Source organism: Colius striatus, chromosome 21, assembly GCF_028858725.1.
Source record: "Colius striatus isolate bColStr4 chromosome 21, bColStr4.1.hap1, whole genome shotgun sequence".
In the NCBI taxonomy this organism is placed as follows: Eukaryota; Metazoa; Chordata; class Aves; order Coliiformes; family Coliidae; genus Colius; species Colius striatus.
Window position 1 is genome coordinate 3,680,026 of NC_084779.1, and position 14,850 is coordinate 3,694,875.

At 52.2% G+C, this 14,850-nt stretch overlaps 1 protein-coding gene across 1 annotated transcript; it reads left to right on the forward strand.

The window, feature by feature from the left end:
- Positions 1-1,712: 1,712 nt before the first annotated feature.
- On the forward strand, positions 1,713-14,708 carry LOC104550768 (ATP-dependent RNA helicase DDX19B). Its single transcript, XM_062012911.1, has 12 exons — positions 1,713-1,856; positions 2,797-2,845; positions 3,826-3,879; positions 4,585-4,720; positions 6,816-6,908; positions 7,619-7,721; positions 8,694-8,808; positions 8,960-9,137; positions 9,564-9,801; positions 10,814-10,976; positions 11,691-11,882; positions 12,863-14,708. Exons 1-12 carry the CDS (start codon positions 1,800-1,802, stop codon positions 12,922-12,924), a joined length of 1,440 nt encoding a protein of 479 aa, XP_061868895.1. The 5' UTR covers positions 1,713-1,799; the 3' UTR covers positions 12,925-14,708.
- Positions 14,709-14,850: the final 142 nt, after the last annotated feature.

Genomic DNA, 14,850 nt, shown 5'->3' on the forward strand with positions numbered 1-14,850 from the left:
CCTCCCTACAGGGCACCAACCCCACATCATGCAAGGCATAACCTGACCCTCAGCCCCACATCAGAGAGCAGGCTCTGACCCCAGCCCCACACCACACAGGAGGCCTGGACCTCAGCCCACACCAACACAAGGAGGAAGACTCCACGGCAGGCAGTGTGGCAGGCTCTGACCCCAGCCCCACAGCACACAGGCCCCAGCCCCACAGCACACAGGGGACCTGGGCCCCAGCCCCACAGCACACAGGCGCCAGCCCCACAGCACACAGGGGACCTGGGCCCCAGCCCCACAGCACACAGGCCCCAGCCCCACAGCACACAGGGGACCTGGGCCCCAGCCCCACAGCACACAGGCGCCAGCCCCACAGCACACAGGGGACCTGGGCCCCAGCCCCACAGCACACAGGCGCCAGCCCCACAGCACACAGGGGACCTGGGCCCCAGCCCCACAGCACACAGGCGCCAGCCCCACAGCACACAGGGGACCTGGGCCCCAGCCCCACAGCACACAGGCCCCAGCCCCACGCCACACAGGGGTCCTGGGCCCCAGCCCCACAGCACACAGGCCCCAGCCCCACAGCACACAGGGGACCTGGGCCCCAGCCCCACAGCACACAGGCCCCAGCCCCACAGCACACAGGGGACCTGGGCCCCAGCCCCACAGCACACAGGCGCCAGCCCCACAGCACACAGGGGTCCTGGGCCCCAGCCCCACAGCACACAGGCGCCAGCCCCACAGCACACAGGGGACCTGGGCCCCAGCCCCACAGCACACAGGCGCCAGCCCCACAGCACACAGGGGACCTGGGCCCCAGCCCCACAGCACACAGGCGCCAGCCCCACGCCACACAGGGGACCTGGGCCCCAGCCCCACAGCACACAGGCGCCAGCCCCACAGCACACAGGGGACCTGGGCCCCAGCCCCACAGCACACAGGCGCCAGCCCCACAGCACACAGGGGACCTGGGCCCCAGCCCCACAGCACACAGGCGCCAGCCCCACAGCACACAGGGGTCCTGGGCCCCAGCCCCACAGCACACAGGCGCCAGCCCCACAGCACACAGGGGTCCTGGGCCCCAGCCCCACAGCACACAGGCGCCAGCCCCACAGCACACAGGGGACCTGGGCCCCAGCCCCACAGCACACAGGCGCCAGCCCCACAGCACACAGGGGTCCTGGGCCCCAGCCCCACAGCACACAGGCGCCAGCCCCACAGCACACAGGGGACCTGGGCCCCAGCCCCACAGCACACAGGCGCCAGCCCCACAGCACACAGGGGACCTGGGCCCCAGCCCCACAGCACACAGGCGCCAGCCCCACAGCACACAGGGGACCTGGGCCCCAGCCCCACAGCACACAGGCCCCAGCCCCACGCCACACAGGGGACCTGGGCCCCAGCCCCACAGCACACAGGCGCCAGCCCCACAGCACACAGGGGACCTGGGCCCCAGCCCCACAGCACACAGGCGCCAGCCCCACAGCACACAGGGGACCTGGGCCCCAGCCCCACAGCACACAGGCCCCAGCCCCACGCCACACAGGGGTCCCCACGCCACGGCCAGGCCCCACGGCCGTCCCCACAGCGCGCTCCCCCGCCCCAGCCGCCGTCGCCCCCCGGCGCAGGGGAGGGCGGCGGAACGCGGCGGCCCCGGAACGCGGCGGCGGGGCGGCGGGCGGCGCCGGAGCGGAAGGCGGCCAGGCGGGCGGTGCTGGCGGTGCTGGCGGCGGCGCAGGCGCCCTCCCCGCGCCCGGCGCCATTGCGGCTGGAAGCGGCGAGCCCGGCGCCAGCGCCCCGGCCCGGACATGGCCACCGACTCCTGGGCCTTGGCCGTGGACGAGCAGGAGGCGGCGGCCGAGTCGGTGAGTGGGGAGCGGGGCTGAGGCGGGGGGGAGCGGCCGGGCCGGGCAGGGCAGGGCAAGGGATCCTTAGCGCGGCCCTGCGCCGCCGCCGCCTCCTCACAGAAAACAGCCAGCGCCGAAAAACCCTTTTTATCCCCATTCTGTTGTTGTGGCGCATCGGAGGCGCTGGGAAGCTCCCGGGCCATCCCCTCGGCGGCGGGGCCGTGCCGGCAGCAGCGCCTGGACGCGTCCCAGGGTTTGGGGGTTTGCTTTAGGAGCAAAAAACACCCTTTTTTCCTTTTCCGACTTGAAAAAACCCACTTTTTTCCCTTTCTCCTTTCGCTTGTGTTGGTATGGAAAGGCCTCCCCCTGCTCCTCCGTCCAGCCACAGCCCTGGCAGCGCCAGCTCTGTTTGCCTATCCTGCCGTCTGTTCATCCAAGGGACAAAATCACCCTTTTATTACCTCAATGTCTTTCGAGGCATTGGGGTGGTTTTTGTACTTCTGAGCTGTTCAAGTGCAGCACTTTAGAGGGAGGAGGATTCCATCAGCTCCTGGGAGGGTGGGAAGACCCTCAGAGCTCTCCTCCCTGTTAGGTTGTTGCTGGTAGAACAGACCCTCGGGGAGAGGGACCCAGCACTGCCCCTTTCTCCAGCTTCCCTCCTGGAGTGTCATTTTCCCCCCGTTTTTTGGGCAGTAGAGCTATCAGGGAATGGAGATCCAGAGGCAGAAAACAAACCCTTTCTCCCTGTCATTGTTACAGCTTAGAAAAAGCAGTCTTTGTCTTAAAACCCTGGAAATCAAGTTCCTCTCACTAACCTCAGCTCGTTTGCCTTCAAGTGTGGGGTCTCACTCCACAGGAACTTGCAGCAGGTGGTAAATTGGGTTTATTGTCCAGTGGTAAAGTGTAGCTCTGGTGGCCTTTTACATGAGACCCATTTTGTGCTTTTCCTCCCTTGTAGTTGAGCAGTTTACACCTGAAAGAAGAAAAACCCAAACCAGATGCCAATGGTGAGTTACAGCTGCTCAGATGGGCTTGGAAAGGGTGTTGTGGTTTCTTCACTGGGGGTTTGGAGAGCTGCTGCCAAAGGAGAGTCCCAATTAGTAAAGAAATTGCCAAAAAGGGAAACATAAAGCTAAGATTAAACAGCAGGGTAGATTCAATACCTGCCTTGTGCAGTCCTTCAGCTGGCCTGACCTTTTGCATTGTGTTTTGCTGTGTCTGAGGAGCTGTGCTGGCAAAATCTGTTTGTTATCTGTTTAGTAAACTTCAGCCTGGCTGCACAGAGCAAGCCATCACTTGGACTGGGGCACAGAGGAACCTGCTGAGGGGCAGCAAGGGCAGAGTCCTGCAGCTGGGGAGGAACAAGCCCAGCAGCAGCACAGGCTGGGGGTGACCTGCTGGAGAGCAGCTCCAGGAGAGAGACCTGGGTTGAGGACAAACTAAACATGAGCAGCAACGTGCCCTTGTGGGCACTGGAGAAGGCTGAGGGAGGATCTCATCAACACTTACAAGTACCTAAAGGGTGGGTGTCAGGAGGATGAGGGGACACTTCTTTATGTAGTGCTCAGTGACAGGACAAGGGGTGATGGACAGAAGCTGGAACACAACAAGTTCCATTGGAACAGGAGGAGAAGCTCCTTTGGTGCTGAGGTGAGGGAGCCCTGGCCCAGGCTGCCCAGGGAGGGTGTGGAGGCTCCTTCTCAGGAGGTTTCCAACCCCACCTGGACACGTTCCTGTGCCCCCTGAGCCAGGGGAAGCTGCTTGAGCAGGGGCTGGGGCTGGAGGAGCTCTGCAGGGTCCTTTCAGCCCCCACCATGCTGGGGTTCTGTGTGATTCTGTGGTTTCTTGTGTGCAGTGATAGAGCAGGGCTCTTTTCAGGAAAATGGGCTGTTTTGTAGCTTTTCCCACAACATTCAAAACCTGAGAGGCTGTGGCTGTGGGGCTGCCTGACCCCACATCTGCCCCAGAACCCTCTGTTTTAATCTAGGTGCTGTCATCAAGGCTGACGACAACGTAGAGAAGACAGAGGATGAGGAGAAGGGTAAGTGCTTGCTTGAGGAGGGAACAAAACCAAAGCTTTGGCAAGGAATATTTAATAGAAATCAATTTGGGATGTACTTAAAATAAGTGTGTGTTATCCAGGATGGATGATCTGCCCCAAGGACTTCATTGTAAGACATTCTGCTGTAATACTTTTAAAGCCATTGAGTGCTGTAAGAACTTGGGATCCTTGTGGGTGAGTGTGGAGAGAGCAGTGTCCCCAAAGGCAGGATGCAAAGAAACACAAGGGAAAACTTCTTCATTGTGAGGGTGAAGGAGCCCTGGCAGGGGCTGCCCAGATGGGCTGTGGAGGCTCCTTCTCTGGAGACATTCCAGTCCAGCTGGATGAGTTCCTGTGTGCCCTGCTCTAGCTGGTGCTGCTCTGGCAGGGGGGTTGCACTGGGTGAGCTTTTGAGGTCCCTTCCAGCCCTTGAGATTCTGAAAACACTGCTCACTGTGGTTTCTGTTCCTGGGCATTAAATGAGAATCTCTAGGCTATCTCCTCCAGGACACTGCTGCTCTTCTATGGCTCCATAGTAGAACACATGTAGAATGTTGCCAGCAATGGCTGTCATAGAGACTGTTGGTACTGGAGCCATCTCATCCTTAACCTACCCAGCAACACAACCACAGCCTTTCAGCAGGAGCAACACCTGCAACAGGATGGGCTTGGGTGATTTCACTTTTCTCCCTCCTTTGCCATCAGAGGACAGAGCTGCCCAGTCCTTGTTGAACAAGTTAATCCGCAGTAACTTGGTAGACACGACGAATCAAGTGGAGGTGCTGCAGAGGGATCCCACTTCGCCTCTCTACTCCGTGAAGTCTTTCGAGGAGCTGCGGCTGTAAGTCACCTTTGGGTTTGAAGCTGCTGGAGGGGTGATGGAGGGGTGAGCCAGAGGCTTCTCTGTGTTCAGCTGTTCAAACCTGGGAACAGAAATATTAAACAGGCTCCCTTGTGACTGTTTGGCCCAGTTGGTTGGAGCCTTGTTCTGAACTCAGCGAGAGCAGCACTGGGTCAGACCGCAAGAGCGGGTGTGAGTTTGGAGCTGGTTGGACAGTTGGAGCCTTCCCACACATCCTGATAGATTCTCAGGTTGCATGGGGGATATTCCTTTGGCCTGAATAAATGAGCATCTCATTTATTGTATTATCAAATGCAAGGAGAGTTCTTTTATCTTGGTCCCTTCCATCTGAAAGATGCTCACTGGAATTCCCGGGCTCTCTGGAGCTGGTGTTGCTCTAACAGCACAGTTCTGAATTTGAACCTATGGTTGTGGTGTTTAATGCTCAGGGGTGAGGTGAGCAGAGGCAGATGGGGCTGTGCTCCCACAGCCACCATCACCTGAGGTGGTGTGAATGGCAAAGGGGAACCTGGCAGAGGCAGCGTGGTTTCACCAGCAGTTCCCCAGCACACGCAGGGAGGCCGAGAGCCGCCGGCGCAGCAGCAGTTGGGAAAGCAAAGAGAGATGGTTTGTAGGCAGAAGTCATGACCACAGCCCTCTTCTGTTCCTGTGCTCTGACACTTTGGGAAGGTCCCTTAGCAGCAGTGAATAGCACAATTGGGAAGGCTGCTCTTTTCTGCCAGCAATCCTGGATTTACACCCCAGAGAGACTCCCAGCCTTAGTGTTTCCCGACCCTTCCTATGGAGCTCCTTCAGCAGTGGGGCTCTCAAGCAATGATAGCTGTAGTTAAGGTGTGATAGATTTTAGATGTATTTAAAATGTGCCAGAGAGACTGTCCTGCTGGGATTATTGTTGGTTATATGGCTGGATCCTGTGTTTATTGCTCTTTGTAAGCTCCGTGAGGAAAGTGGAGCCGATGAGCTTCTCGCTGTCAAATGTCAGGATGTCTTTTTGCTTTGTTATGTGAGTGGTTAAATGTCTACAAACCCCCCCTGAGGTCCTGAAGCACCTGTGAGGCTAAACCTCATCTTTCAAGAGCCAAACAACCCAAGGGAGTTAACGATGGGGGCAGACAGGCTAATTGAGTCTTCATTTTGTTAGGACTCAATGTATCCTTGGCAACTGTTGCAGAGTCGGGCTCTGTAGGTCCTTGCTCCTGAGCAAGGTTACCTTTTCAAAGAGCTTTTGTTCCAACTGCAAGTAATATCTGGTTTTTTTGAAGGCATGTAGTGCTGAAAAGGGAGTTCTTAACAGTGGGAAATGGTGGGCAGAGAACCTCTAACCTTCACTGAATGGAAAGCCTTTTGTTCTGAGCACCTCTAGCAGCGCTCCAGTGAGCCTCAGGAGTTCAACTAAGAGTTTGCTAGCACTGTAACCTCAGTTTTGGCTTGTTCCTGGATCTCCTGAGGCTAGAAAGCTCCCTTATGAAAAGCAGTTGATGAGCATTTGAGGAGCAGCAGTGTCACCAGGGTTGGAGTGCTGGCTTATAACCGTGGCTCACTGGTGAATGAATCAGTCATTTGCCCACTTTGTGCACTGAGCTGGTATTGCTTTGCTGTTCTGATGTTAGTTTGCATTACAGAATCCATTGTGACTTACTGAAGTCCTTGGGATGATTTTCTGCCTTTAAACTTTGTTCTATCTCTGTGTGTCCTGTACATGAGCTTTCAAGGAGTGATAATTTTGGTGCTGAGATTAGACGTCACCGAGGAAAAGCTTGGCCTGGAGGACAGGATTAAATGCTCTCTGCCCTGGGATTCCTGGCATTGTCTGAAAAGCTGCTTTACAACAAGCAGCCCAGCACTTGCCTTAGAGCTGTGGCACAAGGCTGACTGACTAAAACAAAGGGGTTTGCAAAGCTTTCCAGACTTTCCAGGTGTCATTTGGTGTAGCTTCACCCCTGTGACTGTAGTGGGTATGTGAAAGGGGCAGCTCCAGGCCTGGCTGCAAGGTTGTTTCCTCACCCTTTTGTACACAAACGAAACCAAAATGTACTTTGAATAGATCATGGCATGAAAACTCTTCTGTTTGCAGGAAACCACAGCTCCTGCAAGGAGTCTATGCCATGGGATTCAACAGACCATCTAAGATACAGGAGAATGCCCTGCCCATGATGCTTGCTGAACCGTATGTACACACACTTTCTGCTCCCTTCCCATGTAGGAAGGATTTGAAGGGTTTCATGTGCTGTTACTGAGCTTTGGGTGGGAGGATGATGATGGGGGAACTGCCCAGGCTGTGGTGGAAAGATTCCCACACTGCAGTGTGTCTGTGGTCACGAGCTATATGGCAGCAGCCCTGGATTTGTCCTTTTCCTAGGGATGAACTCCCAGTGCCACCATGTTTGGCCAAAGTCAGTCCAATTTTCCTAGTTGGCAGTGGGGAGAAATAATAAGGCTGCTGTGGAACAGAGCTGCAGAAATCCTGGGTGGGTGGGTGGGAGTAGCTGAGGTGCTGTGTTGCCTGTGTGGCCGATTTTCCTCTCTGTGTCCCTGAGCTGAAATACATGAAGTGTTAAGACACTAGGGGGAGATGTGCAAAGTGGAAAAGTACTGACAGATAATCCCAGTTTTCCTTCCAAATCTCTGTAATCAAGAGGTGCCTGAAAGAGAAGGAATTGGTAGAAGGAATTGGGAAGAGAAGGAATTAGTAGAGGGCAGAAACTGAACTTCTGCCCAGGGAGCGTAGCTGGTCAAGTCAGGCAGTGGTCCTGAGCAGTGGTAAATCTAAAAGGTACTAAAATGCCACTTGCTTCATTTTCTTTGCCAATCATCCCCATGAATATGTTGTCTGGGGGGTTGCTCTGGGTCAGCTCGTGTCTGCTGTGTGTTCTGCAGCCCACAGAACCTGATTGCACAGTCTCAGTCCGGTACTGGCAAGACAGCTGCCTTTGTCCTGGCCATGCTCAGTCGTGTTGAACCTGGGAACAAGTATCCACAGGTAAAGTCTGTGGCTCAGGACTGGTTTGGGAGGGTTTTGTGGTGAGGTGGTGCCACCTGTGAGACCTTTGATAGTAAATGGATGGCTTGATGGCTCTGTGGTGCTGTTGATGTGAAGGGCTTAGCAGGGGTTGGCACTGTGGGGATCTGTCATAATGCCTTTGATGCAAAAGCCATGGATTTTGCTCACCACTTGTTCCTTTCAGTCCCTCCCTTGCATTGCTTGGGATGCCAGTGCTCTGTGAGGACATAAATCAGGGGGATATCATTGTGGGGGAGATTTGGTCAGAGAAACATTGTGGGTTGAAGGGGGTTAAATAAGTGGAATTTGGGATGGAAGGGAAGATATCTATAGAATCATAGAATGGTTTCAGCTGGAAGAGTCCTTTAATTAAGCCCCTGGAGCCCAGCCTCTGTCCCAGCCCTATCACCCACCAGCCCATTGCCCTCAGTGCAACACCCACCCAGCTCTGAAACCCCTCCAGGGACAGTGACTCCAGCAGCTCCCTGGGCAGCCCCTTCCAATGCCTGACAGCCCTGGCACCAAAGACATTCCTCCTCACATCCAGCAGAAATGCCAGTAAAGGGGCTTTTTAAACCCAATTTCTTTATGAGGTAGTTGAGCAGTGCTATCAAGGCTGGAATTCTTTCCAGCTGTTCTTATCTCTTAGTCTAACTGTAGGTGTTAGGTTCCCTGGCACTACTATCCATGTATGTCCCCTGGCAGAGTATCTGCACTCAGAAGCCTGAGGAGCAGAACTGAAGACAGAAAGCCAGTATCTGGGTGGTGGTATCACATCAGCTCATCCCCTAGTTTGAGAATGTAGAAGCAATGGGCTTTCAGAAGCTGTTCAGCTGCTGGAGTGTTGGTCTTAGGAACACTTCAGGAGTGAGGATTTTAAGCAGCAAGGGGTGATGGGTGTTGCACAGGATATTGGGTCATCTCAAGTGCATTATCCTTGTGTCCCTCCAGTGTTTGTGCCTTTCCCCAACGTATGAGCTGGCACTTCAAACAGGAAAAGTGATTGAACAGATGGGAAAGTTTTATCCGGAGCTGAAACTCGCCTATGCCGTGCGAGGCAACAAATGTGAGTAAGGTGAAAGGCCACCAACAGGCTCTAAGGGACAAAATGATTGTCAGGGTAACAGCAGATGAACAACAGAGCAGTTGGATGGTGGAACAAGCTAATTCAGAGAGGGGGCAAAGATCTCCTAAAGGCTTTCCTTTCTGTCTTGCAGTGGAGAGAGGTCAGAAGATCTCGGAGCAGATCGTAATCGGCACACCGGGCACTGTGCTGGACTGGTGTTCCAAACTGAAATTCATAGATCCCAAGAAAATCAAAGTGTTTGTCTTGGATGAGGCTGATGTGATGATAGCAACCCAGGGCCACCAGGACCAGAGCATCCGCATTCAGAGGTGAGGACTCGCTGCACCTTGGTGACTTGTGTTCCTTTAGATTGTAGCTGTTTTGTGACCTGGGGTTAGATTCTTGAGCAGTGTCTTCACCAATGAAGCAACAAGATTACAATGATATGTTTTAGCTCTAATCCAGATGGTTAGGAGAGGCAGAATGTCAGGGGATGACAAGGTTTCATGTCCTTACAGAACTGAAAAGCCTGTCCCTGGAGCAGGGTTTATTCATTAAGAACGTGAGTCTGGGTGCCACTGGTCCATGAGGGAACAGTCAGGTGTGGGTAAGATTAGAGTTAGTCTTTCCAGCTACTGGAATAACTGGTTCTGAGGTGGTTGTTCTGCTTTGCCTGTAGCATTTAATCCCATCAGGATATCAGAGGGGTGACAGTGCTGGGTAGGAACCCTGCCCATTTCACTCTCTCTTTGCAGAATGCTCCCCAGAGACTGCCAGATGCTTCTGTTTTCAGCCACTTTTGAGGATTCCGTGTGGAAGTTTGCTCAGAAAGTTGTTCCTGACCCAAACATTATCAAACTGAAGCGAGAGGAGGAGACTCTGGACACTATTAAGCAGTATTATGTTCTGTGCAATAACAGAGATGAGAAGTTTCAGGCTCTCTGTAACATCTACGGCGCTATCACCATTGCCCAGGCCATGATCTTCTGCCACGTGAGTCCTTTCAGGGGATGTTAGTCCCAACATCTGCTCTTGCTAAAACCTGCCATGCTTTTCAGAAAGAAACTTGAGAACACAAATTGCCCTTTTCTGTGGCTTTTCTGGCTCCCTGCTTGAGTGAAATCTCACAAGCCATGATGGCACTAGTTGCTTTGTTGCTGTGGGTTCATACATCCAGCTCATTTTAGTCTTGGAAGTCCTGTGAAGCACAGAGCAGGGTGATGCAGAGTTCTCCAAAGCAATGTAATACTCAGAACTACTGAAAAAACCCCAAACCCTCAGGTTGGAAGGTGGATAAAAACAGGGCAGAATGAGGGATGGGGAAGTCTTGTAGTTCCACAGCCAACACAGAGCTTTTCCTGGGACTCCACTGCTCTCAGGTCACTGCTGATTTACTGCACAGTCATACTGAGACTACTTTTTGGTCTGGAAGCCACTGTAACTCGTAGAAAAACAGTGCTGAGAGCACCAGAACAGGCAGGTAAATCTAGCTCAGACTGGGTAAAAACCTGTATTTGGAGTCTGCTGCAGCAGTCTGCTTGTGTGCTGTCTCAAAATGTGCTACTACCAGCCACAGTCACAGACTGAAAACCCATCACAATTGGAAACTCTCTAATTCAGGGCTTTGTGGAGCCTCTCTTGGGTTTGACAACTCCTTTAGGCTCAAACCCTGACCTTTTCCAAGCTGAGCAGTTTTGTTTACATGACACCACCTGTGAGGGGGTTTCTTTAGTGTACATATGCAGTTCCTCATAGAGTGAAAGCTGAAAAGCAGAGCACAAAGCAAATGCCTTATAAAGCAGGGTTCCTGTGGTGGCAGATGCACCCTTTCCTATCTCTGATCTGAGGGCTGGGAGCCCAGTTTGTCCCAGAGCACAGCACTTTGGAGCTTTTGTGATAGAAAAACCGAGCAGCTATGGAACTTCCAGTCGATCCCAGGGGGGTTTATTCCTGCTTTACAGCGTCAAACCTTCCTCCCAAAGCTGGGCCTCCCTTTGTGTTTCAGACTCGGAAGACAGCGGCCTGGCTGGCAGCGGAGCTCTCCAAGGAAGGCCATCAGGTGGCACTGCTGAGCGGGGAAATGATGGTGGAGCAGCGAGCAGCTGTGATAGAGCGTTTCCGAGAGGGCAAGGAAAAGGTGTTGGTGACCACGAACGTTTGTGCCAGAGGTAGGGCATGGCAAGGCTGGGCAGGGAGGGGCAGAAGCAGCAGGGAGATAACACACTGCTGGTGAGCTTGCAGAAAGAATTTGCATCCTCAAGGGATCCAATCAGGGCAAATTAAGGTCCTTAATGTAATTCATGGGGGCTGCCCACTGGGCTGGTGCAGATAAAGATGCCTGTGGTCAGACAGGCCCAGGATTCCTTGTAGGCTTCCTGCAGCTTTGAAATGAGAAAGTCCATCCTGTGAGAATGTAATGCCTCTGGCAGCAAGCCCAGCTTGTGCTGCTGACCCCAGGGCTTTAAAGTAAACACTTCCTGAAATAAGGAAATCTGAAAAGTCCTGAAGTCCAAGAGGAATTTGTGTTGCAATGGGACATTCTAGAACAGCTCAGACAACACAGCACTCAGGGCAAAAAACAAGAGGCTTTGGAGAGGAGGAGAGAGTTTCCAAAATACTAAGCATGTCCAACTGCTTTTCCATTAGCCATTTCTGTGGGATTCTCTGCTGTAACAGCTGGATAGTTTTTTCTTTCAAAGCACTCTGTCAGGATGTTGTGGAGAAGATCAGGTTCAGGCTGCTGAGCCTGGCTTTCAACTCCTCACTCAATGTGAGGGCAGCCCCGTGGCAGCTGTCTGAAAGCTGGTCAGGGCAGAGGAGGCTGTTCCTGCTAGAAAGTGGTTGAAACATAGCTGTTTAACCTCCTGCTTTCTTTTCCTTAGGGATTGATGTAGAGCAGGTCTCTGTTGTTATCAATTTTGACCTTCCTGTGGATAAAGATGGAAACCCAGATAATGAGACTTATCTGCACCGGATTGGACGTACAGGTCGCTTTGGCAAGCGAGGGCTGGCTATTAACATGGTGGACAGCAAACACAGCATGAATATTCTCAACAGAATCCAGGAACATTTCAGTATGTAGCCTCAGGCTTGCTTCTTTCTCTAAAATGAGATGGTTTTTTTCTGCAGTATTTTGACAGGCTGTGTACTGAGCAGATGGGAGAGAGATTTGCTGAGCCTTTGACTGCAGAAAAGCGCATCTGCTGCAGTGGTTGTAATGTCACTTGGGACTGTGAACTGCTCCATAGGACAGGGGCAGAAATAAGTCACAGAACCCCAGCATGGTGGGGGTGGGAAGGGCCCTGCAGAGCTCATCCAGCCCAACCCTCTGCTACAGCAGGTTCCCCTGGCTCAGGGGCACAGGAACGTGTCCAGCTGGGGTTGGAAACCTCCTGAGAAGGAGCCTCCACACCTTCCCTGGCAGCCTGGGTCAGGGCTCCCTCACCTCAGCACCAAAGGAGTTTTGATCTGTGTTCCAGCTTGTGTCTGTTACCCCTTGTCCTGTCACTGGGCACTACAGAAAAAAGTGTCACCCCATCCTCCTGACACCCACCCTTCAAGTATTTATAAGTATTAATGAGATATCCCCCTGAGTCTCGTCCAGGCTGAACAGCCCCAGGGCTGCAGCCTTTCCTCCTCACACACATGTTCCAGCCCCTCAGCATCTTGCTGGCCCTGCACTGGCCTCTCTCCAGCAGTTCCCTGTCTCTCTGCAGCTGGGGAGCCCAGCACTGGCCACAGGACTCCAGCTGAGGCCTCAGCAGGGCAGAGCAGAGGGGCAGCACAACCTCCCTCACCCTGCTGCCCACACTCTCCTTGCTGCCTTCCAGGATACTGTTTGCTTGGACAGTCCTTAAGATGGATATTCAGAGATGAGGAACATTTGAGTACCCAGATGGGCCTTGAATAAAAGTTTTCTGTTGTAGCTTTTAAAACCTGCCAGAACATTTAGTGGATAAAACCTAAACTCCTCAAGAGCAGCTGGAGGAAAGAGCCTTTCCCTTCTCTGCTCCGTGGTACAAAAACCTGACTTTATTTTCTCATCTTTCCCCAGACAAAAAGATAAACAAACTGGATACTGATGACTTGGATGAGATTGAGAAGATAACTAACTGAAGCACAGCTGCTGGAAGTGGTGTGTACCCTGCTGTGGAAGCTCTCCCACTACAATTGGATCAGATTGGCACGTCTCGGCTAGTCCCGAAAAGGACTTTTTAAGATACGAATACACCAAAATTACCTCATTTAAAACAAATTGCAGTTGGACTTTTAAATTGTGCAACTAAGGGGAGGAAGGAGGAAATGTTTACAGAAGCTTTTAACGTTTCTTAGTTTAGCCTTAAAATGGGATGATCTTTTGAATTCTAAGAAATACATTTCTCAAACGTTGGGCAATATGTAATTAGCTAAATCATTTTAAAACAACCCCCCCCTTAAAATAGCTTTATTGCCTTCAGTTGGAATAAAGGTCAGCATTAAGCAGATCACCTAGGTAAATTTCAACAGCTGAATATATAATGGACAGAAAACCCAACCCCAAACAAGGCAGCTGGCTTTTGGCTCCAAACTCAACTTGGACAAGATAGGATGTCGCTCTCTCTGGCGCTCTCCTGAGCTCTTCTTGAAGACTCATTTGTGGCTTCCTGATGGGTTTGCCCTGCTTTTCCTTAACATAAATCATCCTAAGGCTGTCTCCTGTAGCTCCTACTCGCAGACACAGGTGCTGTGTTGCTTTTGCTGGGCAGTTAGTTTGTTTTCTGTTGGTTTGTCCTTGGCTTGTTGGAACGGCCGGGGCTTAGGAGGTGCTCTGAAGGGTTTCACCTCACCACGGTGTTGGGCTGGGAGGGTGAGGGAGGGAGGGGCAGTACAAAGGGAACTGTACTAATTAATCTTCTGAATCAATTCATCTCCATAAAATGCTAGTGATGGTTGGAGTGGGGGTTTTGGTCACCTTTAAGGCAGGTGCTGCCAGTTGTAAGATGCTGCTGTGAATAACAACCGCTGGGCTGCACCGGTCAGTAACAGCAATCAGACAAACAATAATCAGAGCTTGGATCAACCAAAAACAACCCCACCTTTAGAACACCAAATGTACCTGTTGCAGTATGTTCCAGTACCAGAGTTTTGAGTTGAATTGCTCAGCCAAATGGCAGAGGGGAAGCACTCCACTTTCATTGTGCAAACCAGGGCATCAGTCCCGGAGAAGGAACAACCAGAGAAGGAAATGACTGGCAACTTCTGGGCTTGGAGTTGGGTTGGGACCATTCTCGTGGGCACAGTTGAAAGTCTGTGGGTTGCCCCTCCCCAAGTTTCCAGGAGAAGGAAGCTCCTGAATTAGAACTTCAGGTGCACAGCTCTTTTTGAGGGTGTGTGGAGGGGGAAGTGGGATGTGGGTGAGCAGCCATAGGCCTGCAGGAATCACTTTCAAAACCGATGTATAAATTGTAAATTTTAACTAGGACTCTTTCTTTGCAATTTTGGCCATCATATTCTGTTCAAAGACAGGAACATGGATCCTTTTACCAAGTAAAAAACCAAACAAAGGCTCATTTAAAAAGTACCTAAAATTTTAGGAAACTGTGCACCCTTTTATCAATTTGTACAAAGGCTTTAGTGGAAAAAAAACACAAAAAGAAGAAAAAAAAACAAAGTGAAAATGCAAACTTTTTGTATTCTGGGGTGTATCTATTTTTATTCTGTTGGAAACCTATTTAAAAGTGGCAGGTGAGTGAGTGCTTGCGTGTCGAGTGGAAGACTTGTTTCAATCACCTACTTTCCTAGTACAGCTGAATGACCTCGTGACAGCAGAGTCTGGGGTTGAATTGTCATGAAAGCTGCTGCTGGTCCCTGTGTGCTGTTTCTAATGGACTTTTAATTGGATTAAAGAACACATACTGAAAGATGCCTCTGCTCATTTCCTGCTTGAATGCTTTGGTGGTGTTTAAAAACCTCGGGTAGGGATGTTCCCAAGGCTGGAGTCCTGATGAGTTGTCTATTTATGAGCTCGAAGGATCTTGTGATGGCCTCAACTTCACCTGAAAT

Coding starts and splice junctions, on each gene's coding strand:
- LOC104550768 (XM_062012911.1), top strand. CDS start 1,800: ATGGCCACCGACTCCTGGGCCTTGGCCGTGGACGAGCAGGAGGCGGCG. Junction 1,857..2,796: donor AGGAGGCGGCGGCCGAGTCG/GTGAGTGGGGAG, acceptor CCTCCCTTGTAG/TTGAGCAGTTTACACCTGAA. Junction 6,909..7,618: donor CCCATGATGCTTGCTGAACC/GTATGTACACAC, acceptor TGTGTTCTGCAG/CCCACAGAACCTGATTGCAC.